The sequence below is a fragment of the Centrocercus urophasianus genome, unplaced genomic scaffold (genome assembly GCF_019232065.1).
Source record: "Centrocercus urophasianus isolate 14NV4802_14NV808 unplaced genomic scaffold, USGS_Curo_1.0 seq_13, whole genome shotgun sequence".
NCBI lineage: Eukaryota > Metazoa > Chordata > Aves > Galliformes > Phasianidae > Centrocercus > Centrocercus urophasianus.
Genome location: NW_024884475.1, coordinates 33,019,919 through 33,046,872, shown reverse-complemented (window position 1 = coordinate 33,046,872; position 26,954 = coordinate 33,019,919). Strand labels below are relative to the sequence as shown.

Sequence of the window (26,954 nt, the reverse complement as noted above, 5' to 3'; positions counted from 1 at the left end):
TGAATTGTTTGTGACTTGCGGAGGGGTTTTTTTGGGAGCATGTATAAAGACATAGAAGGGGCTGCCCGCGCTGGGCAGGGCCAGGCCATGTCCTTCACGTGCCCATTTCACACACTCCTGTGTCCGCCCCACAGCCAACGCGCTGCCCGGACACAGCCCCGGGCTCTGCAGCACCACGATGCCTTGTAGGGCTCTCACAGTTCTTCCCTTTTGAGGACCAAAGTGCCTTCCTTCCTGAAGGCGAGGCGTTTTCGGGGCCGAGGGTGCAGGCTGCTCTCTCATGACAAACCTGCAGGCATGCCAGGGGTGAGAGGTACAGTAGTGCTGTGTGTAGGGAAGCACGGCTCCTCTGCCTGTGTGTGCCGGGAGCTGAATGGCTGCGGTGCGCCGCGGGTTGGATAGCCCCGTTTGATAGCAGCCTGCCAAATTTTCTTTCTCTTTTTCCTTACACAAACCCCCAAAAAGGCCCTTTCACCAAATCATTAAATTCTACAGAGGTGGTCAAGCTAGTCCTGCTTTTCATGCGTTGGAGAAAGAAAAGGGTCCTTGAAGTTTAGAAGATGCCCAAGGAAAACTCATTGAATGACATCAAAAGAATGAGTTTCCATAGCTGTTGAAGCACGAGAGCTGTGTAGCTGCACAAAGGCGGGTTGGGGCAGTGGGACTGTCCCACTGCTCTATCCCAGCACAATTGGGTCACTGAAATAGGGAATTAATTACCATTGGAGAGTGGGCAGCCCATTCACCGCTGGCTGAGTTTTATTAAACGCCAATATAAATAACAAAACAACTCTTGTGGCTGCACTATTCCTACACGCCAAAGGAAGGATTATGTCGGGGATTAACATCTTAAAGTCTATGAGACTTTCTGACTCAAGGCTCGGAGCTGGTAATCGTATTTGTCTCCTGGTTCAGCGATTAGTGCTCTCCCTCGCGCACCTTCGCCTGGATGGCCAATGTCCCTTTTTGCAGGCACTGGGTTTTTCACACAATTGGCTGTTCTTTTCCCCACATCTATAGAAAAGAATAAGAAAACTGAAGCGTGTTCACGCGATCCTCAAGCTTCTTCTTCTTCATGGGAAAGGAAGGCACCGGCGGCCCTTTTGCACAAGGGGGAGGTGGGGGAGGCAAATCCTGGGGAGGGGGTGGGGGGGCAGCGGGGCTCCGCATCGCAAAATCACTCCGGAGCCTGCACCTGCCATGCAAATCCACCGGGAACAATCAGCCCGAACGGGGGGCTCGTCCGCAAGGGGGGCTGGGCCTGGATGCCTGGGCAGCACTGCCCAGGGGGGCTGATCCCAAAGGAACTCCAAATACGGGGGCCTGCCCTTCCCTCCCAGCAGTGCTTCTGGCTGCGGCGTGCCAGGGGCTGCCCCCCTGCCGAGCACCCCTCATCCACCCTCTGGGAAGGGGCTGTGTTTTGACCCCCAGGTTAAGGGCTGCGCGCCCTGCCATTAGCTGCTCGGGGGCTCCGTCCCACCGACCCTCTGGAGCTCTGGGAGCCCAGAGCCTGCTGCCCCCACCCTGCTGGCCACGGGGCCGGCACAGGCACTCACTCGCAACTTGTGAGGTCGGAGCATGGATGGGCCGCGTCCAAAGGTCTCTCAGCAACACAGACCCTAAACTTTTAGGGCTCTCGGGTCGCCTCCGAGTTCAATCTTCTTACTGCAAACAAAGCCCTTCTGAAGGTCTCCCCCTCTCCCGCACACCAGCTCAGCATCCTTTATTTCTGGGCCGTGTGATAAGCTTAAATCATTGTGCTCCCATTTCTTGATCGTCGCCTACTTCACCCCTTTGTTCCCGTAAAGTAGGATCGAGTCTGGCAAAGGGGCTGAAGTTGAACAGTTTGACCCCAGGGGACAGTTCAGGCCCTCACCCCGGCCCTGCCCGGCCCTTGCCCCACACAGCGCCGAGCCTCCGTCCTGCTGCGTGAGCGCGGGCTGCTGCTGCGGCTCCATGCTGCGCTCCTTACACATAGGGATCTCCCGTTTCTCAGAAGGGGGAAATGTGTCCAAGTCACTTGGCAGAGTTGCAGACATTTTGCAATAGATGGGCTAAATGTGGCATGGGGTAGCAGGGCATACAACTGTGCAGCAGCAAAGCAGCAAAAACGAGGCTGGGGACAGGTAAGTGCAATAGGAGGGAATGGCTTTAAACTAAAAGAGGGGAGATTTAGGTCAGCTGTTAGGAGGAAACTCTTTACTCCAAGGGTGGTGAGGCCCTAGCACAGGCTGCCCACAGAAGATCGTGGATGCCCCATCCCTTGAGATGCCCAAGGCCAGGCTGGACGGGGCCTGGGCAGCCCGAGCTGGTGGGGGCAACCTGCCCATAGCAGGGAGTGGGGCTGGGCTGGCTAGTTGGAAGGTCCCTTCCAACCCATGCAAACGATCCTGTGATTCTACCACTTGTGTGTGCATGTATTGTGCACCATGGGTTACCCACGTACATCTCCACTCTGTCACGCTGATCCAAGCCTCCACTTCGGGGCTCTTCCCACCAGTTGCAACGCAAGCTCTATTTTACAACCTCTTATTTTTACCCGAAGCCACTGCATCCCGCCGGCCCCGGTCAGGAAGCCGGGCACGAGGCTGGCTTGATGTTCCTCGCCGCACTGACAACTGCGGCGTCGAGCCGGTAGGAGCGGGCAGCCGAGGGCCCAAACGGCGGAGCCGCCTCACGGCTTTAGGGGCACGGCGTCCCCCGAGCGCCGCCCGCCCCGCCCTGCCCCGGCCCCGCTACCCCCGTGGGGACGCGCGGGGCCCCCCAGCGGGGCAGCCCCCCGCCAGCGGCCGCTGAATGCAGCGCTGAAAGGGAGCCGGCTCCGGCGCGCGTGGCTCGCGGGGCGCCCCGATTGGCCGCCGGCGCCTCGCGCCCTCCCCCCCCCCGCCATTCATTAATAAATTAGCGGCACGCTCCAGCCGAGCGCGAGGCACCAATGGCGCGGCGGAGGGGCCGGGGAGCGGGGGGGCCGCCGGCGGGGCAGGTTTGATTGTTCCCCGCGGGGTATATAAGGGGCGTTAGCGGGGTCGTGTGCCAGACACGCAGCCGCCGGGCCCCGGGCCGCTCCGACGCCGCCGGGGCGCGTGCCAGCGCCCCCCGACCGCCCGACGGCCGTCGACCCGCGGCCGCGCCCCCCTCTCCCCCGCCCCCGCAGGATGCCGGTGAAGGCGGAGAGCCCGGCGCCCGCGACGGACGACGAGCTGCTGCTGCTGCGCCTCGCCTCGCCCGCCCCCTCGGCCTCGCTGCCGTCCAGCGCCGGCGAGGAGGAGGAGGACGAGGAGGACGGGCGGCCGCGGCGGCTGCAGGAGGGCGCGCGGCGAGCGGGGAGGCAGCGGGGGCCTCCGCGGGCAACGCGCACGGCGGAGACGGCGCAGCGCATCAAGCGGAGCCGGCGGCTGAAGGCCAACAACCGCGAGCGCAACCGCATGCACAACCTGAACGCGGCGCTGGACGCGCTGCGCGACGTGCTGCCCACCTTCCCCGAGGACGCCAAGCTCACCAAGATCGAGACGCTGCGCTTCGCCCACAACTACATCTGGGCGCTCACCGAGACGCTGCGCCTGGCCGGGGCCGCCCGCCTGGGGGGAGCCGCCGAGAACGCGCCCGGGGCGGCCGCCGAGGGCAGCCCGTCGCCCGCCTCGTCGTGGAGCGGCGGCGCCAGCCCCGCGCCCTCCGCCTCGCCCTACGCCTGCACTTTATCGCCCGGCAGCCCCGCCGGCTCCGCCTCGGACGCCGAGCACTGGCCGCCCCCGCGGGGCCGCTTCGCCCCTCCGCCGCCGCCCCACCGCTGCCTCTAATGCGGCCCGGGCGGCCCTCGCTCCTCCGACGTGCACTTTGCCCGGCTCTGCCCCTCGCCGCTCCGCAGCTGTCTCCGTGATTTACGAGGGGGGAGGCGGAAAAAAAAAAAGGAAAAAAAAAAAAAAAAAGAAAAAAAATAAGTTGTGTTGTTAGGGGTCCAGGTTAGAAGTCATTGTATAATTTGTAGGCTTTGTCAGGGCTGAATGCAAGCGTGGAAATTTAGGCTGAACTCTCTATCAAAAGGAAAAAACTGTAGAGGGAAGGGAAGGGGTGGGTGGGAGGGAGGAGCACCTCATGCATTATTTATTTCGACCTTTAGGGGACGAGGAACTCCCCCCTTCTTTCAGGAGATTAAAAATAAATCAACGGACTGAAAACCCAAACAGACACGGGACATTACAGCGATCTGCCACACACGTGTTCACATTTATTTATTATAAAGAAAGATTTCATGGAAAAGATGTATTTTTTTGTATAATTTACAGAGTCTATTCTAGTATGTATTTACGGCTGAAGAGCAAAGGGATTGTTCTCCTCATAAAATATAAATAAAATATCTAATTTTCATAATTTTCATCACTTGGGTTGCTCTTTTTCACGGCTTATGCGCCATCTGTTGGGGTGACAAATGTCCTCGGCCCCACTGCAGCTTGGCCTGGGGGCTGTGGTGGGGGTGAGCCCCAATGCCACACAGGCAATACGGTGTGGGTGGTTCAGTTGTGCTCTTGTGGTGCTTGGAAACACCAGAGCTGGAGTGTCTTCTAGGAGGTTGATGTGCCTTTCTGTTGCTGAGATGCTGTTTTGCTTCTTTAGAAATAAAGCAGAAAGATGAACTATGTAGGCCCAGGAGAATGAGGTGGTTGCTCTTTGGGTGAGCAGATTCTGGGGGAGATGGGTGTGGGACATATTACCTCGTCGCCCAGTGCAGGGACCCTGCTAGAGCTGGCTGCAGGGGGAATGCGGTGTCCCATGTAAGGCATTTCAGAGTCATTAAGGTTGGAAATGACCTCTCAGATCATCTCATCCATCACTCCATCCCCTCTGTGCCCACGTCCCTCAGTGCCACATCCGCATGGCTCTTGAACACCTACTGGCATGGTGACTCCACCACCTCCCTGGGCAGCCCATTCCAGCACCTCAGAGAAGAAATTTTTCCTAACGTCCAACCTGAATTTTGGGTAATGGAGTAGCACTTTGGCACCCTACCAAGGCTGCTGCACACAGCCCATCTCCCTGCCTCATTTCTCCCATCTCTACCCACTCCATCAGCTCCTCTCAGTGCTGGGCACCCTCCCCCCTCCACATCGATTCCTGGATCCCAGATGAGACCTGGGTACGTCTGGTGTGCTCACAGGCCTTTCAGCACCATCGTACGCACCCAGCAGTGGCCGGGTGGCTTCTGGGCACAAACACCTGGAAATCATTAGGAACCAGTGAAGGCTCCCAAACGCGTTAATTCAATAACATGGGCCCTGGGAGCGTGAAACCCAGCCTTGAGAGCAACATCCCCGAAGGGGGAAAAAGGGAAAAAAAAGGCCCAACGTGTGAAAAGAGAATTAGTGAAATTAGGTTAGCCCAATAAAACGCACCCCCTGCCCCGCAGCCTCGGGCGAGCGCGGCTATCAGCCCCTGCTATTGTTTCCCCCCCTGGCAGGGGAGTTATTGTGTGATAAATAATTCCTGGAGGAAAAAAAAAAAAAAGAAAAAAAAAAAAGAAAAGTGGGCACATTTGCATAATCAGCGCTTTGATGTGGCCAGGGCACAGAGCTGTGTCCCCAGACCTGCTGTGGGCCAGAAGGGATGGGACAGGAGGCGGCCTTCCAGCGGGGCGGCCTGGGGGTGCTGGCAAGGACCCCCTGTAATGGTTTGTCCCCATTGATGTGGGCTGGGAGCGGGGGCCTGGCTTATCCTGCTGCCAGGGGGCTGCTCCCTGTCCACGGTATGAACCCCATGGCTGGGAGTCTCCCAGAAGGTGTATGGAGGTCTGTCCCCACGCCCAGGCTCGTGCTATGGTTCTGCTGTCATCTTACATGGACTCACAGCACACCACCTGTGCCCTGCAGCCTGGCCTTGTGGCCCTTCTCCTCCCTCCCACACCTGTGGGATGCACACCCAGGCTGTATGTTTCCTTTTATTGGGACTAATCTTGTGATGATTTCATTGCCACAGAGATACTTTGGTTTTATGATGGCAGAGAAGCAGTGCTGTTGGGTTGGGGAGCGGCAGGTGAGGGTTCACCTACTGAGGGGCATCCCATGGTGTGCTCTGATGGCTTTGTTAATTAAATGTACAGTACACTGAGTAATTAAGCATACACTGGCTGGTTTTTAGCACTGGATACGTTAGCTCTTGCGTAGCAATTTTTAATTGGAGGAGGGCCACAAAGATGATCAGAGAACTGGAGCACCTTTCCTGTGAAGAAAGGCTGAGGGAGTTGGACTTGTTCAGCTTGGAGAAGAGAAGGCTTTCCAGTACTTAAAGGGTTTCCAGCACTTGAAGAGAGCTTACAAATAGAAGAAGGACTGACCTTCACATGATCATGATATGACAAGGGGGAATGAGTTTAAACTAAAAGAGGGGAGATTTAGGCTAAATGTTAGGAAGAAATTCTGTACTCGGAAGGCGGTGAGGTGCTGGCACAGCTGCCCAAAGAAGCTGTGGGTTCCCCATCCCTGAAGGCGCTCAGGACACATGGACAGCCTGAGCTGGTGGTGGGCAACCAGCCCATGGCAGGGGATTGGAACTTAATGGGATCTGAGGTCCCCTCCCACCCATGCCATTCTATGAGCCTATGATTCTATGACAAACTGAAAGGGACAATTATTGGGGCTATTAAATTGGAACATCTTTTATTTCCGTGTGAAGATACGTATGTAACTTAGAGAAATGAAATGGCACTTTTAAGGGTAGCACACTGCAAAATATGTGTAGGACAGGTTTATCCATGAAAGGGTGTTTGTGTGTGTGCATGGGGAAAGCCGCTCTGGTCCCAGGCTGCTCTGGCAGCCGGCAGCTCCCAGCAGTGCTCTCGCTCACCACTTGTGCCGAGCTCAGCACGCTGCTGCGGTGCCTGAAAAGCTGCTCTGAGGAAAACGGGCTCTCAGTTCTGAGCAGCGGGACCGGCAGCAGGACGGTGTCGGTGGCCTCCCCAGCATCCTCCCTCCCCCTGCTTTTATTGAAAGGGAGAGCGACCGGACCAAAGCCGATGGCATATTTACCTTCGCGAGTTTTAAAAAAGTTAATTACTGCTTGGAGCAAGTTGGTACGGCTGTCCTGAGCTGCCTTTTATTAGTAGTCGCCTTCATTAATTTCCCTCGCTGGATTTGCTGCTAATAGCCGCTTGGTCCTGGGCAGCACAAAGCAGCATCTGTGCCATTGAGCGGAGAAGCGGGAGTCGGGCAGAGGGGGGCCAGGGGGAGCGACGCCGTTTGCAAATCAACCCCTATTAATGTGATGGCCTGAGCTGCGCTGGCGGCAGCTCATGCTTCCCCTGCCCGGCACAGCAGCTTAGGCCTCGGAAGGCCCCCATGCACCTGTAGGTGCTGGTGGTGGCATCCTGGGAAGCAAAATAGGAAGCGGGGTGCTGGGTGCACAGCTCCAGGTGCCCCATCCTGCTAGGAGGGGGGATGCTCAGCAGCATCCAGCAGCAGCTGGGTCGTTAGCACTTGCTGTCTTGGAAGTTTGATTTTGTTGTTGTTACGTACTGGGATGAAATTCTAGTTGGAAAGAAGGAAAAGCGAGAATAGGGCAGGGGGAAGTCGGTGTTCCCAGACGTGTGGTGCAGGCAGTGGTGGCAGCAGAGGGACCTGCAGAGGTGCAGGTGGAAGAGCTTCCTGAACCATTATCTTCCCAAAGCACAAGGAGTGCATTAGCACACGGCCATTGCACTATCAGCAGTGGGATATTTGGGTTTGGCCTGCTCCTTTCACTGGAGGCATGGACGGCCCTTCAGGCCTTACGTCCTGCTGCTGGCAAGGATATTTCACTGTTCCTCTCCAATGAGCTTCTCTCATTCTGCAGAGACCACAGAACTTGTCCTTAATGATCCTTAGTGATAACAAATCCACCCTATAAAGCAACTTACTTAATAAAAAAGTCTGAATGTCTCAAAAAACAAGAATGTTGGCTGGCTGGTCCAAATGGCTTTCTTTGGAAAGCAGAGGAAATAGTGAAACAGAGATGTTGCTGTTTGGAAGCTCTAAGCTCTCACCCAAAGGGTGAAGAGTACTGACCTGTGCTGGGGACTAACAGAGCAACCAGGCCAAGCACTGCAGTGCTAGTGCTGCTGGGAACAGGGCAAGCTGACGCTCAACGCCAACTTTTTCAAGCTGCTCATTCAGAAATCTGTCAGTAGCCGTAAATTTAGCTGGGATGGGAAAGTGTCTTACATCAAACAACAAAAGAAACCAGCTGCTAAATGCTAATACTACTATGTTGGGAAGTATTCCAAATATTAAAATTCCCCATGTATGCATTCATCCAAAAGCGTATCTAAATACATTTTTTTTGGTCAAGCAAGCAGCAGACTGGAAAAAGGCGCTGCTTCTCGGGGTTACGGGGCTGCCTGTGGGCAGTGCATGCGGACACTTTGTTCTGCAGGGATTGTTTGGGAGGGTTTCTTTTGCTCCTAATCACCTCTGCAGAGAAGGAAAAGACTTTAACACAACATTTCTGCCACCGATTCATTCCCAAAGTCTCTCTGACCACCTTTGTTTCTCTGTGGCAATCCGGAGTCCTTTTTTTGTGGTAGCATGAAGCCACGTTTGCATAGTTTCTGTCACTTGGTTAAAGGCAGCACACCCCCCACCGCAGACAAGGCAGCCCTTTATTGGCTGCAGAACAAGATAACTGGCTTAATCTTCCTGGTAACACGTGAACTTCCATGTATCACTTTAATCTGCGAGACACTGGGGCTGAGTGTACCGTCACATGCCGATTTTACTTTTCTATGAGCGAGTGACTCCCGGGCTCAATGATGGATTGTTTTGCTCCCTTTTAACAACAGTCAAGATGGTGAATGCCCCGGGGTGATAGACAGTGTGCAATGGGAACGGCAGCAAATCTGATGGCCCAGTTCAAGTTCACCTGACAAAGCTGGAGCAGTCTGCGAGCAGCATTCGAGAAAGGATTATTCACACTAGCATTATATTTTTGAATGCATTTTTCTTCCCTTGCAGCTGCCCAGCTCCCCAGCACTGAAGGTTTATGCACCATAATAAAGAGATTTAATTTTTTTTTCTCTTGCTTCTCCCTCTTTACACCTAGCTCTAATTGTTCAGCGCGGTGATAGGGCATCTTTCCAAACAACTCGGCGCAAACATCCCCTCGAAAACAATGGCATTGCTATAAAGCGACAACAAAAGCCTAAAAATCTCTGCCGGTTGCAGAAACAAAAGCTGATGGATTTGTTAAAGCTAATGCTGTGGTGCTGGGACCCATCTTTCTGTGGGAGTTTAATGATGTGTTCCCTTTCTCTTCACACAAATCCCCCAGGAGGAGCGATCCCAGGGCAGAGACCCTCAAGGCTCAGTGAGAAGGGGAGCACATCAGTGAGGACAGCTTTCAGCACCGCATGCAGGAAGGCTGCTCACCAATTGTCTGATGGGGACCCCTGTAGCACATGGGTGACTGTGCACACACACTGGGCGTGTTGGTGTGGTCTTGGAAGAGTAAACCCAAGGTATCGTCATGCTTGTTTTTGCCTAGAGGCAGGTTGCTGAGCAGCTGCAGGTGCTATCTCCAGCCCTGTTATTCCAAGGGGGATACACACACACCTTTTCTTGGGCTTTCACAGAGCAGCTTTTGGCCTCCTACTTTGGAAAATGACTTTAATTTTCTTTATCCCTCAACCAAAAGCTCCAGCCTGCTTAACTTGGGGGCAGCACATGGTGTCATGAGCTCCTGCTCCCTCTCCTCTGGGTATTTTCTCAGCTAAGAAAGGCCCATAAAATCGGGAGGCACCGTGACATCATGTGCATGCATTATCTGATGGTGCCACTGAGTTGGACTCAGCTTACCAGCTTGCGTGGGAAAAAGAAGTGGGATTTCAGCTGCACAGCCAGCATTCACAAGGCTGGAAGGGGTCTGCTTCCCAGCATGTGCTTCTGAGACGTACCGTGTGCCTCTAACCCAGCACACACTGTTGGAGCACGTGGCTGGTATGCATGCAGGCTGGCCAGTGCTGGCCTTAAATATCTGGGTCTCTCTGGGTACAATGCTATGTTACAGCCATGAACAATAACAGAAATTCAGCTGCAGTGTTTAAGTTGAAGGTCATAGTCTGAGTTGCAGCTGTTTGTATGAGAGGGAATAAAGTATGACCCCTGCATGGGCAGAATCATCAAGAGAAATCCTCTTTGTGCAGGTAAAGGTTTAGCCTTTGGCTGCATGAGCGGAGCGAGGTGAGAGGATCAGGTCTTGGCGGGGGCTGTTAGCTGTGGGAATTCATTACAGAATCATAAAACTTATGGTGCTCACAGACAAAAAGAGGTTCTGTCCTCACGTGAGAACTGTTCTACCTTTGGGAAACTCTGCTGAGAGTTTGCTAGATGGAGCAGGCTGAAATTATTCATGTATGGAGTATCAATGTTGTGAGGTTTTTTTTGTTTGTATGTTTTTTTTTCTTGAAGAACAGCAGTTTTCTCAGCTGTTGCAGTTAAAACACTACTTCCATCTATTTAAATACTTCATGGTCACACCCATGAGCACACTTGTAACAGAAATGCTGAGTGAAGCCTTGAAAGAGCAATTGAGCCATTGCTACACTTTTCACTGCATTATAGTGTTCCAACACTCCTCTGAAATAAATTGCCTTTTTATTTTTTATTCAGCTCCAAACATTGCCATTTGTTCCTTGAAGCAGTTATACAACTTCCTGTGAATTTTACGGATGGCTGAAACGCAAGTCTCTGTCTCACTCCATTTTGTACTCTTTCCAAAGAGCAGATGGTGCCTGTTGCCCTGAGTCTGTAGATGCATTGGAGGTTTGTACAGTCTTGTAGTACATTTCTGCTGAATTTTGGAGGCTGTTTTCTTCTTTCTCTTATGTTCTTCTGTTAAGTCTCACAGATGGTTGTAAGAGCACATGTTTCAGATGGTACTCAAGATGGTAACATGGTACGACCTGGTGTAACTCTACATATCCCAAACTGTTGCAGGTGCTTACACGGATGTCATCTCAGAGGCCCTGTTCTCACCAAGACGACCTGTTCCTAATTGTGTGTATGATAAATACCACCCTACCATTCAGCTTATGGGCCATACTCTCTTTGGCTGTCTTCTGTGAGTCTACATTGGTGTCTCTACTGAGGGTCTCGTTAAAGAAAGGCAGTGGCAGATTTCATTGCATTCCACATGTTGATTGTTGAAGAAATAATAAATTCCTCTCTTCCCAAAGTTAGAGCGTGAAACGTCTTTGCTATTAAGAGAATGAATCTGTGGGTCTGTGAGGTAAATGAGACCTTTTCCATTACCTGTTACCCAGCCTGCAAAAGAGGGATATGTTTTGGTAATGAACAGTACAGCCTTTGCACCATCACACTCAGTACTGGCTGCTTGGCACAGCAAATCCTCTGATAACAGCATTTCAGTGATTCTCAGTTTACACCTACGTCAGTAAAAGCAGAATAAAACTCCAGGAGATACATAATGGATATTTAAATTGTATATGAGCATCCTAGACATATCTGAGTGCACTAAAGGTTGAATTTTGAATGTCATATCCTGGGCTTTCAAGCAAAGAGCTCAGCTCTTCATTAGCTGAATAGATAATTTTTTTGGCTTGCCGATGATGAGAAGGAGGAAGCTCAGGAAGATCCACTGTCTCTTTTAGTGATTCTCCTTTAGATGCTTTCCTCAGGCATGTCCTTGCAGATTGGCTTCACCTTAATCGGGTGCACGAAGCTGTGGCACACTAGGGCACTGTAGCTTTCGTGCTCCTACTGTGACACAGCAGACAGCAAGAACACTGCTCAAGGTAAAAAAGCACCTACACATACCTCTCTCACTTTAGGTCGTTTAGAGAAGGTATGTCCCTGTAAAGCATATTCTGCAACATGAGGGGATGCAATAAATGAAGCTCAGTGCAATACAAACCTTGCAGGTCAACAACAACTTCCGTTCCATTGGAGAACTCGTAGGAGAAATGGCCGTAGGCCAGACCATACTCTGTGGCTTTGTACTCATTCTTTACTACCTTCGTGTTATTGGACAGCTTCACAAACTCCCCAAGGATATAGGGCTCCACACTCACACATCCTTTTATTGTCCTGTCTTCCAGAATCTGAAAAGAGAGTTTCAGTGACACTTACCCAAGCAGAGATGTAAAAACAAGGGCACTAAAGATCCTCTAACTTAATTTCTGTCGTTTTTTTTCCTGCTAGAACTTTCTATCATAAGATGGAAAGAGTCCCCATATTAATCCACTGCTAATTTAAAACACAGGCTTTCCAGAACTTATATTTATCAAGAACAGTGGTGTCACCAGAACCAACACAAAGCCAACCTAGCAGGCCAAACTGGGCAACAAATTCTACAAATATCTAGCTTGTCCAGCAAATGGGGAACTTCTTTCAGAAGACTGTGTCTAAAGCTGAAGAGATTTGGATAACTCTGCTCCTCTTGGTCCTCCTTCAACATGCAAATAAACAATGGTGGGTTTTTTGTGTGTTTTTGGTTTTTCTTGCCCCCAGTAATTTCTCTGTGCAGAGACTAGCATAAATACTGACTCCAGGTTGTCATTAAGCCTTACTAGCAAGTGGCATAAAGCCAGATCTAGTGCCAGAATATCTAGCAGAAACAGTAACATGCATATCATGCTATCATATACATAGTAATAATGAAACTGTGAATTCAGCTCTGCACCCTGCAGATGCTGGTATACTGCTAGAATGATCTAAAAGACTGAATGACTCTAGAGCTTCATACAGAAGTGAATTTCTGGTTTCCACCAGGACATAGCATCTTTTTTTTTTTTTAACCAGCATTTTTTTGAACTTGCATCTCTGTGCATAAGTATCTTCTGTCTTGAAAAGATCAGGTGCATCTACCAGGTAATATCACGTGAATTAGAGTATGTCATCTACAGGTGGCCTAACTATTTAAACAAACAAAAAACAAAAACCAACCAACCAAAATGACTTACGACTCTTTTCCCATCAATTCCCTGGCACTGTTTTGAAGATAGCTCTTACCAGAAGTACTGCAGATGGGATATAAAAGATTTGGGTAGGGACCTTTTGCTCGTACAGCCTTTTGTTGAATTCTGTCACGTAGTATTGGGCAGTCATTTGTCGTTCCACATCACTGAAATGATGAAGAAGCCCCTTCTCTTCTTTATATTCTTTCCCAACATACCTAAGCAAGCAGAAAAATCTTTGCTGTAGTCAGTTTTGCAGCAGACTGCACTCAGGAAGCCCTACTTGTGGTACACAAACATAATCACAAAGCAGAGTGTGGCAGCCAGTTGGTGATGGTGATACATCTAAAATTACACTGATTAAAGGTATGAGCTTTTTTCCATCTCCTACAGTAAAATACTGTAAGGATTAACCTGATCCTAAGACAAGGGTTTCATATTAAGGAAAGATTTGAAGTCAAGCTTTAAAATACTGTTCTTTACACATAAGAATTCTTAAGCTACTTCTAATAATAATCTACAGTCTGTGATTAGCAGCAGGTAGAGCTCTCCTCATGTTGAGGCTTAATTGAAGCAAATAGGTGATTTTAACTCAGCTTTCAGAACAAGTGCATCCATTGCATGCACCCACTGCTAAACTTAAACAACTGAAGAACTTCTCTGCCTGTAGCTTTTGTTGCTTCTTCACTCTGTGCTAAGAAAGATCTCGGTGTCAAGCAGTTCTAGGCTGGGAGCTGCGTACTTGGTACTGCACCTGTCTGTTAGCTAGGGTAACTTCTTACTGACTCAGGCCATGCACCATATTAAGCTTTCCTTCTTTCAGATGGGAGCAGGTATGAGGCTGTATTTCTTGGCCTATGGATGGAACAAATGCTGGTGTCTTCACAGGAAGGTGAAGGTGAGCAAACTGATGTGTGTCTGAAGTACTAATACGACTCTGTGCTTGCACCCTCTTCAGCAACATAAAATGTTGTATTGCCTACCCACGAATAGGATTAGGAGAGCTTGTTTTATGAAACAGCAGAACCTGGAATCTATGTTAGCTTAATTACTTACAGTTGTTTTGGGTAAAATTATCTTAAAGAACAAGTTAATCTCAAATTAAGTATGTTTTGTTAGGGTGCTAGGGAATAGCAGAAGTAGGAATTCCCTAAAGCAAATCTAGAAGCCAAATAAAGTGACACTTAAGCTCATTTAAGCTCACTTGAGTTTGTTTCAGCATGGATGAAGGTAGTCTAAGAGTTGTCATGAGCAAACGGACAATAACATGGTTGTTAGAAGACAACAGTAAAGTAGCCTTTTCTTTCCAAAAATTCAAAATTAGAGAGTTAGATGGAATGATGAGAAGAATTAGCATTAGTGAAGATTGCAAAGTGCTCAATAGATTTAAAAAGGCAATGAAGCATTCTTGCTAAAGTGAATCAGTCAAAGGCTAACTCAGTGTAAACTAAATTGGAACAGAATAAAGAAAAAAATCTCCCTTTGTGACTGTAATTTCTGCACTTGTCCAAGTGAAAACTCTTTCTATCTTCTGAAAATACCTTACAAAAATTACAGACAAAGCAGTGTACTAGCTGAATCACAGGTGTGAGATGAGTCTTACCAGAGTTTTCATTCATGATTACACAGAAGAGCACTGAAAATTTTTCTTTCAGAAATTGGTTTGATCAGTACCTTCCCAAGCTTTCTTCTTGGTGCAGGAAGTGTATCCAAAATGCATTTCTCTGTTTGCCTTCTTTTGCCACGTTCAGGTAGTCCCCAATGAATACAGATGTTTCCTGGCCTGTCCAGAGGCCTGATTTCTTTGAGTATTTCAAAAGAAGAGCAGCTACAAAAAGAAAACACTGCAGGTAGACTGAATAATTCAAGACTTCTGTAAACCTGTGCTGAGGGATGATATCTCATCACAGAGGACACAAGATATCCAGGCAAAGTTCCAGGCAAACAAATATATGCTAAGATGTAGCTAGGTCTACATCAAGGACAAAAAGTCGCTAAGCAGATTTGAAACATGATAGGATGAGCCCCCAGCAGGTTTTACTTAATGAGCTACAGAGATGCTGCTCCTAACTTCTGTGTTTCCTAGTATATTCAATAAGTCTACAAATTAAGATACAGCAAATAAATTAAACTGTTATTTATGATTAACTTAATAATCATTGTCTCAATGCATAGTTTGCAGGAAGAAATGTGGAATCTAAATTGGCGTAAGGAAAGGGAGATAAATGACTTGATGAACTGGCACAAGGCACCAAGTGACCTGAGATACCTATTGCATGAAGGGATGAAGCAGGAGGGATTGAGTGGTCATGGAGATGAAGCCCATCTCTGTTAAGCTGCCAGTGATGTGCAAGTGAATAAGAAGGAAGTAGAAAATGGTTCAAGGGGGGGTTCTTCTGTTGCTAAAACTGCTGCACAAAACTTCTCAGAATAACAACTTATAAAACCCTAGAAAGTGGTGACTTAAATTATGAAGTTAAAAAGCCTGAGTAAAAGCTGTTTTCTATGGAAATAGCATTGCTTGAAAATGCCAGTTCCTGTGAGGAAACTTACAGTATGCTTTATGAAGCTGTTTAGGCTTAAACATTCCAGTAGGCATCAATCTCTGGACAAGCCAGTTGTGTTCTACTCCTGCCAGAAGCTGCATGTAGTCATCATCCCTCAGAATCCGAGCATCAAGGATTTCTTCCTTGGTTCTCCCAGGTGTGAAGACAAGACCACTTCCCCTCAGGCTTAAAAATGGACTTTCAGGGGAACTGCCGGGCATCGGATCTGAGCTGTGCCGTGGACGCAGTGATGAGCTGAACAGTCTTTTGTTGCTCTGAGGCTTTTCCTCTTCCTCTTCTTCAGTACTGGCACACTCGAAGTGTTTTGTTACAGATTCGTTTCCTCGCAAAGGCAAACCTGTTGCTGCACCTGGAGCCACCAGAAGCTCTGGAGCAGTCGCTCTGAGAGAACCGTTTACTAACTCTCCAGTACTGATGAAATCAAATTCAGTGTCATCTACAGTTTCTGCTTGGGGGTCAACCTCAAGCACTTCGAGAGATCTGTGTCCGACTGTGGCTGCAGGTTTCCTCAGCCACTCACTCACGAAGGAGCTGCCGTCTGGCTTTGCCTCGCTGCCTGTAGATCCTGCAGCAGCAGCGCTACTCGTGGGAGGACTGCGGTCGGGCGAGGGGCGCTCCGTGCTGTCGACGGTTCCTCCCCCCGGGTCCCGCCCCACACAACTGTTTTGGGGCGGGGGCGCGGCCACCCCGGAGAGGAGGTGGCCCACCCTGGCGCTGTCCGTGGTGCTGTAGCCTGCGCCCATCGGCCGGGCGGCCATCACCCAGGGCTCCAGCTCCGCCCAGGAGGAGGAAGAACACTCCTCTTCCTCCATCCTGGCAGGATAAGAAGGAGCGGTGAGGGAAGGAACCGAGTTGTTCTTTAAGTCTGTGTTATTCGTCTCCGTTTTCCCTTCTGAAGAGTTCTCTCCCTTCCTCAGCTTTGCTCCCTCAGGAGAAGCCTTCTCCCCAGGCCTTCTAGCTAGGGCTGTGTCTACCCCTAAGAAAGGCTGTGGTGCCCTCAAACAACCATATGGAAGCTCTCTAAGAGAAGTATATTGAGTTCTGGGTGACAATGAGTGCATGTAAGCAGCTTGACCATTTTCATCTGTTTCTGTTGTGCAGCATTGCTCCTCCACTGAGCCCTTTTCTTGTTGCTGTCCTCCACTGGGTGACTCTTTGTTGCTATTACAGTTCAGTTCCTCCCAGCTGGAAGAGTAACTTGATAGTGACAGCTTGCACCAAGCATTCTCTGAAGAAGTGGTTTGACTTCTGTTTTGCCATCTGCTGAAAACACTGTTTTCATCAATTATTACTCTTTTTACTGATTCGGTCCCTTTTTCAATGGAAATATTTCTTACATCAGAACTGCTCTGTTTGTTTCTTGTTTGGCCACTGAGCTTCTCTGAGCTACTTTCCACTTTTGGTGTACTAAACATTTTTCCAGCACCCTTCCTCTGGTATGCTGTGTCATCAGTGGTACACGTGGTGTCTGTATTTTTGGTTTCAGTTTTTAAAGTTGTAATACAAGCTCCCACATGCGTTTCTCCCAGTGTGTTTTCCTTAATTCTGCAAGGATTTTTAAACACTTCACACACTGAGAGATGGTGCTGAGAATTCATGGCAAGGATTTTCTCAAAGTTGGCTTCCCCTTGCAGAACAGGTTTTTTCACTGCCCCTTTATAGCTGTCTGGCACATAAGACCTGGCATCAGAATTACAAAAGGTTTCCACTTGTAGGAGCTTCTTAACAGATGTGATCAGAGACATGATCTCTTCCGCAAGCACTCCTTTCTCTTCCTCTTCCTCTTCTGTAAATGAAGTGCTGTACGTATGCAGTTTTGCTATGGCTTCTCTACAAAGTTGATCAACCTCACAGAGTTTCTCACTCTCCCCATAGAGCCATCGATGCACAGTTGTGAGGCAGAAAGCAGCTTTAATAAAACTGTGGAGCTCCTGCTTGCTGGTGACATGACTGTTATCATTCTTGGTGAGGAGGCCGATCTCAAAGGATTCTTTGGCTTCAGACAAGTAAAACTTCCTCCTTTCTGGGGGGCAGTCCTTGGAGTGACTATAGGACAGCAAACACACTCCACGGATGTTCTGGGAGGAAGAAAAGAGGAGTCTAGGAATTAAAAACCTGTATCTCTGTCACAAATAAATGAGAGGAAAAAATATCTTTCTCTCCTTCTTACAACTGAAAGCAAATAGTGGCTCTAACTGCTTGCTGCTGTGTTTCCATGAGGAAACAATCTTGCTTTTTCACCTTTGAAATATATTTGGAGTTAAAGGAGAAGCAGCACTCCCAGTTGGTCTTGAAAGCCCATCTTTACTCAATGGATAGATATTGCTTTCTTCCCATCTGCTTAGCTTCAAATTAAAGTCCAGTGTAATATATAGCATCTGCAAAGCAGATAGGAGCCTACTCTATGGTATGAAGCTTGGAAGCTATATTAAAGCCAAATTTAATAGCCTCTTCTCTTACATGCATAACTCTTCCAGAACGTGGACTAATACTCACCACAGCTGTGAGCACAAACAGTGGGGTATACTGGCTGTATACTGCTGCTAATTTGCAGGCTTCAGCAGCTGATAGCAAGCGATGGCTGGACTCCTGGAGAAGGGTCTGATGAAACAAACAAACAACAACAACAAAAAAAACCGGGAGAAGCTCCATCTTAACAGCTGTCTTTTCAAAGAGAAGGATTTATCTGAGAGGCAACCCTACCTGATTGGAGGGAGGCAGCTTGGGATTTACCCATCAGAATCCAACGGGATTTGTAGATTTCTGATAGATTTGAATCTTAGAGCAGGACACAAAATCTGACACAACAACCACTTATATTTCTGAGGAAGACTTTTTACTTAAGTTTATCATAGATTTATTGGGTTTGGCTCCGTAAATCTTCTGTCTACTATACATGCACATACATACATACACACTCTATAGTTATTCTTGTTTTCTTTTTCCCGGATCTAGGCAATTTTCTATCTAGGTGCTAATAAATATTTCCAGTGGGAACAATGGAATTTGCTTTAGCCCTCTCAGCAAAGATGAGAAACTGGAGGATGAAAAAAATATGGTTGAATTTGAGACAATGACATACAATTTGTCGGAAGAATCTGCACTAACAAAAAACAAACCAGAAGTCTTACCAGGTTAATTGCTGCATTGGTTTTAAAACGTACATAATCCTTCTCATTCATGGAAGAAAATATATCTGCCAGAATACCCAAGGAAGTTGCAATTCCCTGAAAAAAGAAATGGAAAGTAATGGTAGGGTTTTTCCCCTATGCCATGAATTGTTGATTGCAGTAAGTTAGGTTGTATGTACGACAGGAAAAACACACAAAACAAAAAAAAAAGTTCCAAAGGGAAGCACTGCTAAGTAAGTCAGAGTGGTCATCTCAGGGTGGTAGGGTTTTATCAATTTGAACTTGCAGAAAGTGTAGCCTAGTATATACTTAAGAGTTTCCTTAAGTGGTAGCTATCCTAATTGCTACTAGTTCTGAGTTTCAACAGAAATTTGAACAACACTGCATTTTCCTTAGCTATTTTTCCTAGGTGCTGTTTGTGACATTGAAGATATGGGAGAGGTGATGAGGTCTGTTTTTGTCGTATACCCTTTACTGGAGTACAATTACAAAAATTTTTAAAGCATCACCCCAGGACTCACAAGACTTATGTTCACATTCCTATTTAGCTACGGGCACTTGGTGTGACTGCTGCTTCATTGGCAGTGGGAAGATTAGTGTGACCATGCCTCACAAAGTTGTTGAAGACAGATATGCTAGTTGTTGCAAAGTGTTTAGGTACCACAGGGCCAGAGGATATCCATCACCCACAACTGCTAGCATAGGGCAGCTTATGAACCCTCCAGCAAACAGCTCAGTTACTGGCTAAATAAATTCAGCGGTAGTCCTACAAAAAAAACACAAAAATCTGTGGCTGCATTCTGGGATTAGTGAGTCCTTTTCAGAAGCAGCTGTGACATACTAGGTGATGGTTCACTTCAGATGATCCTGCTTAATGAAAATGATTGTTTTCATTCCCCTGCAGGAAAAAAGGTGTCCACAAGCCTGTGCGTGCATGCATAAATGATGTGCAATACTTCAGTTAGAATATTTGCCCTGAGTGTTAATGGTATCTGAGATGCATAATTGAAACACTTCTAAAAAGACATGACTGAAGTAACCAGATGCTAATCTGGAATCACTATTAGGTTAGCAAGATTATCCAGAGTGAAAAGGAGATCTTACTTTTTTATCTGCTTGAGGAAGTTTGAAATATCCCACAATCGAAGCCCAAATTAACTCCGCTGCCTCATACCACATCCCTGGAATAAAACAGAAAACAATTACTAAACACAGTACTTCTTTCAGGTAGCTTTCAACATGCTAGGTGGATTTTATACTTCCTAGAGACAGAAGCCCTCCAAACAGTATAAATACATAGAATCATAGAATCCCCAAAACAGTCTAAATCCATAGAATCATAGAATCCCCAAGGTTGGAAAAGACCCCCCAGTATCATCTAATCTAACCACCCACCTACCAACAATATTTCCTCATTGAAAGCATTTTTTGCTTTGGTGACAGTGAATGTTTTTTTAGTTTCCTCTAGCTTTTGACTGTATATGGACACACACTGTATGTTCATGAAAGACTTCAATTCAACAGTCACTGAAGATAAAGGGTCACAGCAAGGGCATAAAATTAAAGCTGATGGCCTCAAGTACCAAGTCCTGGATACAGAAGTCCATCATGCTAAATGCTAGGGATCTTCTTGAATTGACCGAGGAAAGAGCTGTGATAGATCTCTGTTAAACTGTAGCATGCCTTTGGGAACAGTGAACTTGGTAAAAGCATCAGAAGAAAAATGGAACGATATTTCAGGATGTTCTGTAGCTTCTGGCTACGTTAATAATAAAATGATAATTCCTAATATGTGCCTGCTTGGTACATGGTTCTAGGTCCCTGCTTCTTCCAACAGATGTGTATATACCTCATCTTCTGTGACTGCATTACAGACACCAAGCAGATGTTTCACATAAGCTAAAATTCTGATATACAACAAATGCATTATTTAGAATAGTGAATAACCTTGAATAGATACTTATAGAAAAAAGAAAAAAAACAAACCTTACCCAGCTTTTGCAGAATCTGTCCTCTGATTTGTAAGCAGACTGACTGAACAAGGATCCTATCACTTTCCTTAGCATACTGCCAGGTACCTGGGAAAGAATTGAAAATTTCACTAGAGAATGAATAATGCTGCTGCCATTTTCAGCCTCTGAGGACAACCTAAACCCCAGCAAACTGCGAGGAATCTTTCCATTGAATCCATCCGGTTTGAGTCAGATCTTACAGCTGGAGAGACGACAAAGGGATAGTGCAATAAGGAATAAAAGCAGACAGCATGTGGCTTAAGTGACAGCTGTACAGAGTATAAGAACTACATAAAATGTGAAAGGTACCTCTCTTCTTTGAAGTAACAAAAAATCACCGTATGTAAAACATACTGAGTTGTAATAAAAGGCAAAAGGATTTACATCGCATATTTTTGTCATCACTGACATATGCAGTAGAACAAAATACTTTCAACACTCACAAAAAAAAAATTCTTTTCAGATATCAGAGCGTTGCAAAGATCAAACCCAAGGTTTTCACATTAAAACAGAATTACTAGTTACACAAAGTCTCTCATTATCAAACCTATTTTGATACCTGATTATAATACAAAATGAAATCACCACTTTAACAGTGATATGAGGTGTTTTTTTTTTAAGGCTCTGTTGAATGAGGACCACTCGTATGAGAATCTCAGTTTGGCATTAGAAACAAAACAACAAAAACCAGAATAGGCTTGCTAAATTTTTTATTTTCATAGCTGTTGTGAAACCTGAATATAGCAACTAAATACACTCTGAAGACTAAAAGTTAGCTAACAAGTCTAAAAATCTAAAATATATTGTCTCAAAACCATTATTAAATTGTCATTTTGGATGCCCATCCAAATTTGTGAATTTTTATCATTATAAATAGTACGTGCCCCTGCAGATCTGAAACAAGTCATGCTACCAGTGGTATGGTCATTTGACAGGAAGGGAAAAAAAAAGTAACTTCTGAAAGTACCACCACATATTAAAGAATATTCCCATTCTTATAGTTTGCTTCTGTCCAGACGTGGAATGAAGTGCTGCAAGATGCAGGATTCACTCTCTTTTCCTTAATTCCAAAATATGGTAAATAAACGCACTGCTACCTGTTACAGGTCTGGGTTATATAATTTCATTCACAAAATCAGTGTGAATAAGACCATAAGCATTACTCAGCCTGGTTTGTTTTCTTGGGGGTGTAGGTTTTCCTTGCCTTTTAGATCAGTAAATTTCTTGAAATTGGTCCATGTTTTACAGAGAAATTAGTAGTAAGGCTGACAATCCATAATATTTTTCCTCCCAAGTGGAGACACACAAAGATGGACTGTGGAAGTTTCAAAACAAAGTCTCAGTTCACAGAATGAAACAATCATAGGGGTTGGAAGGGACTGCTGGAGATCATTGTGTCCATTGAGTTTCCACACTGTAGTAGAGTGACAACAAAGGGACAGCAAAGGAATGGTGGTGAGAAGAGACTGATGTCAGATTGGCTGCATTTGAAATTTTTGTGACCATTAAAATTGGTACAAAAAAAAAAAAAAAAAAATATATATATATATATATAGTCCCACCAAAATAGTAATTATGAAATTGGAAAATAAATATGTTTACCTGTTGCTCCATTGTCATTAATAAGGCTGCTGAGGATGTATTCAGCTTTTAAAAGTTTACCTAATTAAAAACAAATCAAAACATTAAGAAAGTGAATATAAAAACATACATTGTGGTATGAACAAAAATATTAGCTAGTGAAAGCCCCTGCAAACTGTACTCCTCAGTGCTGAAATTGTATTCACAATTAGCCTAAACTTCCCAGTTAATTGTGTACTGCTAACTGCTGCCTCATGCTCAGGAATCACTGTGACACAGGCTATTCTGCATACACCAACATTTTTGCAAGTAAGTGCTGGTGAAACAAATGTTTCTAGCTACACGTTTACTTTTAAAAAACTCTTTACTTTCTTTCAGGAGAGATGTTAAGGCTGTATGTTGGTTTAAGAGTCAATCCAGCTGCTCACACAAGATTAGCATTGTTGGACCATGACTCCAGGTAGACTCAAGTCTACCTGCTTTTAAGAAGCACCCTATGATCACAAGATATAGCCAAAATCTGAGCAAAAAAGGATGCAGTGTTCAACAGAAGGTTGGTACTCTGCATTCTGCATTTCAGCCACCTGTCATATGGTTCAGAGGTTTTGTTGCGTAGCAGAGTCATCTGAAGCAGCTTGATGGGCTACAAGAAACGTCTGAAAGTCTAATATGAGCAACACTGATTTTGCACCTTGCTTTTTGTCACAGTTATCCAAATTAATTCATTCACTGCTCCAGCCAGTGAAGAAAGATGAATGCTGGCTGAACTAGCCCATAGACCAGGCTGTGTCAGCAACAAATGGTTATGCAGGGAGCTAACGGTCCTGACTATTTTCTGCAAATAAAATATTCCTTAATTGTCTTTTTCAACGCAGGTTTTTCTGGATCTATCTTGTTCCCTCAGAAGAAGTAGGAATATATCTTTGCAATAGAAAGATGATATATAAAATACCCTTCAGGTGTTGCCCCCATGTTATAGGAACGATGGACATCTGAAAAATTAATAAATCAATCAATTTATCTTAGAGGGGGTAAGCTGCATTGTTTGCATAGTCAAGTGGTCCCACTGGAAAAAAAAAAAAAAAGAAAAAAAAAAAGCAGCTGGGACAGTGCAGAGAAAATGCCAGGACTCTAATTTACTTTTTAAAGGCCCTTGGTCAGAAGTATAGCAATTCAGATATCCCTGTTTGAAACCAGCGGGGAATATTTGTTAAGGAACAAAAGCTCCAATTAGTATTTTCCACACCCTTTCACAATTTTCTCTACTGCTTTTGGCTCTGAAGCCCTTTATACCAGCCCCTTTGTGCTACTGAGAGGAGCTGGGAGGGCCCAAGGGGGCCAGGATCGGGCTGTGTGTTTGAAAAGATGGCACCAGGATCATAAGCATGTCATCCCCAGAAAGGGACAAAGTATCTTCTTCAAAGTCAAGTAGCTCCTAATTGGGTCTGAGCTGAGAAAATGGAGCAGTGGCTGCCCGGGAGCTGGTACCTGCATTGACAGCAAGGCGAGCCTGGCGGATGACCACCTGAGGACCAATTGGTGTGGTGGGCTGCAGCTTGTGCAAGCCCTTGGCGATCTTCAGGAGTTTGCTTGAGGCATCAATCCAGTACAGGAACCGGTCAATCAAGAACACAATAGCAGCTGCTGTCACACAATCCTTGACCATGATGGAAGCTTTCAAATAAACCTGAAAAGAACACCAGTGCCATGGGCTACCTTGAAGAAATCCACGGAGCAAAGACTCTGCCAACTGTTTATAGAAAATACTCAGCTTTAGCAATACCTCTCCTAAAAGGGCTGCTACATACCATGTAAAGACAGGTTGAATTTCCTTAGTCATTTGTTGTAAGGCAACTGCACAGATTCATAAGCAAGTAGAATTACCAAACAATACGAGAAGCAAAAACTAGCAATTAAAAGGCTGCCTCAAAATTTCTACTCATAACCTCTGTCTTCCTAGGCATTTACAAAACGGGGTAAGTCTGTGTAGCATTGATTAGATATTTACTATAAGCTATAATTTGACTAATTCTGGCCATATTTTCATTCTTAAGATTGAAAGACTCTGGTTTTTTGTTTTTAATTGAACATTTGGTGTGTTGGTTTTTTTTTTTTTTGTTTGTTTGTTTTTTGTTTTTGTAATTGGTGTTCAGTATTTGGAACCATATAATTTGTTAGTCTGTTAATGAATTTAAATTATATCCAACAGATTAATAACGGTAATAACAATTAGTTTTAAAGGGAGTCTGGGGAGACTGGAAATGGTCACTAAAGCATTTGTCTCAGATGGGACTGCCTTCTGTCTGAGTACTACATTTTCAAGAATATGACTGTCAGCTTTTCTTTTCCTCTTTTTCCTTAGAAGTCCCCTAGGAAATGGGGGACACTTAGGGACCATGTGGCTATCTGTGGAACCAGACCCTGGCTATAAACAACCAGCATCAGTGTAGCTTTAAGTTTGAATGGAGGATTAAAATTTCTTTGTACACCACATACAAACAAACAGGGCAGGCAATGCTTTCCCCTTGCAGATTACCTTTAATAACTTCTGTAATTGCAAGAACTCTTTCTGTATTCCAGCAGTCATCACACTGACATGAGGAATCATACAGAGCTCCTCAGGCAGCATGCTGTTAAGAGGACAGGACCCCAATGAAACCACCATGTGGCCTCTTTGAGGATGCAAATGGCACATCGATGGCTACCAAATACCACTTTCTGTGGTAGATTGCATATTACTTTCAAAACTCAGCAATCAGCTGTAACAAAGGACCCATCTCTTTGGCCATGGAGTCTCAGGGGTGCTAGGCACAGTCGTGGCTTGCCTGGACTTCATGGCAGTGGCCATCATAGCCTTGCCTCCTGGTATCCCACTTGGCTCCAGTGCCAGGGTGCTGGCAGTGCTCAAGTACCGTGTCGTGATATGGGAGAAATTGCAAGAGAATAAAGCAGGAAACACCTTCAACTATACAAAATCTCCTCATAAAAAGAATCTGTTTCTCATAGCATTCCTGTCAGCCTGTAAATCTGCTAATAGCAAAGTTTAAGCAACACAGTGGCTCACAGATGCCACTGCATCATGAGAGGATGATTGTCAAGAAGGCTTTGTGAAAATCCCCACTAAAACACTCAGTTGGACAACTGTCTTCAGTTTTTATCTTCAGCATGAGTTTCCTTCCCTTCTTCCTTGTATAGACACACAGGCCCAAGAGCACCATGTCAGAGATGCTGTTGATCACTCCAGTCACCACTGGGCTTCTTGAGCCTCCTCACTGCCTCCACCCTGTCCAGACTTCTGCTCTCTTCTCTCAGTTCAGAGAACCACCTCCTGACAGCAAGACTCATTCTTGATTTTAGCAGCTTAATCATCAAGTGATTGAGGGCAGGAATGGCAGCAGCCTGAGTAACACTTGTTTCTAATGAACAGAGCCCTCTAAGGTGTGGGGAAAGCCCATATCAGACCATCCGGAGAGCTCGTGATTATGGTGTGAACGCTGGGCTGCAGCATCAATCTGCTTCAAGTGTTTTCTGGCTTGTTTGCACTTCACTTGCCTCTGCACAGTGAGGCAGATTTGTGCAAATTTCCTTTTTTTTTTTTTCTTTTTTTTTTTTTCTGAGCTTGAGTTGGATTTTCTAAGAGGATGGCACTTGAAAAGGATTCCTGGAGCTCTGCACGTACAGCCAGCTTGTGCTGGTCAACAATGGAGGAATCCCCCTCTCTAAGCACCTGTAAACTGACACTGCAAACTATCCATTTGAAATGCTCATGAACAGGCCATATATTTAAGCACAGAGCATCGCCTAATCTATTTTTTTTCCTCCCCTTCTTCCTTTAATAGATTGGAGCACAAAAGCCTGAGAGAGGGTGACCTACCAAACAAAAGGGCCTTTGAGTCCCTAGGAAAAGTAGACTTGGAGGAGGATGGAAGGAATCCAAGTGGCCCTATTATTTCCACTTGCACTAATTAGACATTTTTCTGTCAGCTATTGAGCACTGCTGAGAGGCCAAACTCACTGAATTCATTTCTAAAGTGTTTACAGAAGTTTGCATCTGTTTGTGTCTCTTCAGGAGGAAAATAAGCACTTCAATAGCATTGTGGAAAATCTAAACGAAGCATCCTATTCTGAAGGGCTTGGCAGTCTTGCAGCTGCATAATTTAACTCCTCGCTCAATGCTGAAACCTCTTGTGTCCCTCTCCAAAACCAAATGGACACAAAATGTAGAAAAGTCAAGCCAGGGGGAGAGACTCAGCTCCTCTTTCCTGAAAGGCCGGGCCGCACGCTGTGTGGCACACAAGGACACGGTTCGGTGTCAAGCTTTGCAATTATGCTCCCTGCAGCACACCCAGAAATCCATACCCACGCCTTTCACCCACTGCCAAATGGCACCACTCAGGAATTCCTCAGCCCAGCTCGGCTCTCACTTGCGGGCATGTTTCTCTTCAGACGGGACAAATGCGATAAACAGGTTTACTCGCTGTCTTTCTCACTGCATCCACATCGAGATGGAAGGGGGAAAAGAGAAAAAGAAAGAGTGGGGTACGTGCACACTTTGTTTTAACATCTGTGTCTGTGATGCCCAATGCATATGTCTAATTGAGTTTAGGACACAAAGGGAACCTCACGCCTGGGAAGTGGAATCAGGTGGTGACAGAATTAAATTTGCACGAGATTTCTATACACAGACTGTGGGGGAAAATGCAAAACAGCCTTCAGTGAAGGGCTTGTC

The 26,954-nt window shown here is 46.4% G+C and overlaps 2 protein-coding genes across 3 annotated transcripts in view; one reads left to right on the top strand and one right to left on the bottom strand.

Moving 5' to 3' along the window:
* The first annotated feature begins 3,155 nt into the window (after positions 1-3,155).
* On the top strand, positions 3,156-3,797 carry NEUROG2 (neurogenin 2). The gene has a single exon (XM_042812450.1). The coding sequence runs from the start codon at positions 3,156-3,158 to the stop codon at positions 3,795-3,797; it is 642 nt and encodes a 213-aa protein (XP_042668384.1).
* A 6,780-nt stretch (positions 3,798-10,577) lies between these two features.
* ALPK1 (alpha kinase 1) overlaps positions 10,578-26,954 on the bottom strand; it is a 38,262-nt gene continuing 21,885 nt past the window's right edge. For both annotated transcript variants that reach the window (XM_042812856.1, XM_042812855.1), the window contains exons 4-14: positions 23,714-23,912; positions 22,247-22,306; positions 20,624-20,710; positions 19,737-19,813; positions 18,633-18,728; positions 17,998-18,102; positions 15,488-17,579; positions 14,609-14,762; positions 12,990-13,152; positions 11,893-12,079; positions 10,578-11,282 (exon numbers count right to left, since the gene is read on the bottom strand). In XM_042812856.1, the coding sequence (XP_042668790.1) occupies positions 11,086-11,282; positions 11,893-12,079; positions 12,990-13,152; positions 14,609-14,762; positions 15,488-17,579; positions 17,998-18,102; positions 18,633-18,728; positions 19,737-19,813; positions 20,624-20,710; positions 22,247-22,306; positions 23,714-23,912 (3,417 nt within the window). In that variant the 3' untranslated portion in view covers positions 10,578-11,085. The remainder of the gene's footprint in view (positions 11,283-11,892; positions 12,080-12,989; positions 13,153-14,608; positions 14,763-15,487; positions 17,580-17,997; positions 18,103-18,632; positions 18,729-19,736; positions 19,814-20,623; positions 20,711-22,246; positions 22,307-23,713; positions 23,913-26,954) is intronic.

What these genes read in the sequence shown, in the direction of transcription:
- NEUROG2 (XM_042812450.1), top strand. Translation starts at nt 3,156, where the DNA reads ATGCCGGTGAAGGCGGAGAGCCCGGCGCCCGCGACGGACGACGAGCTG.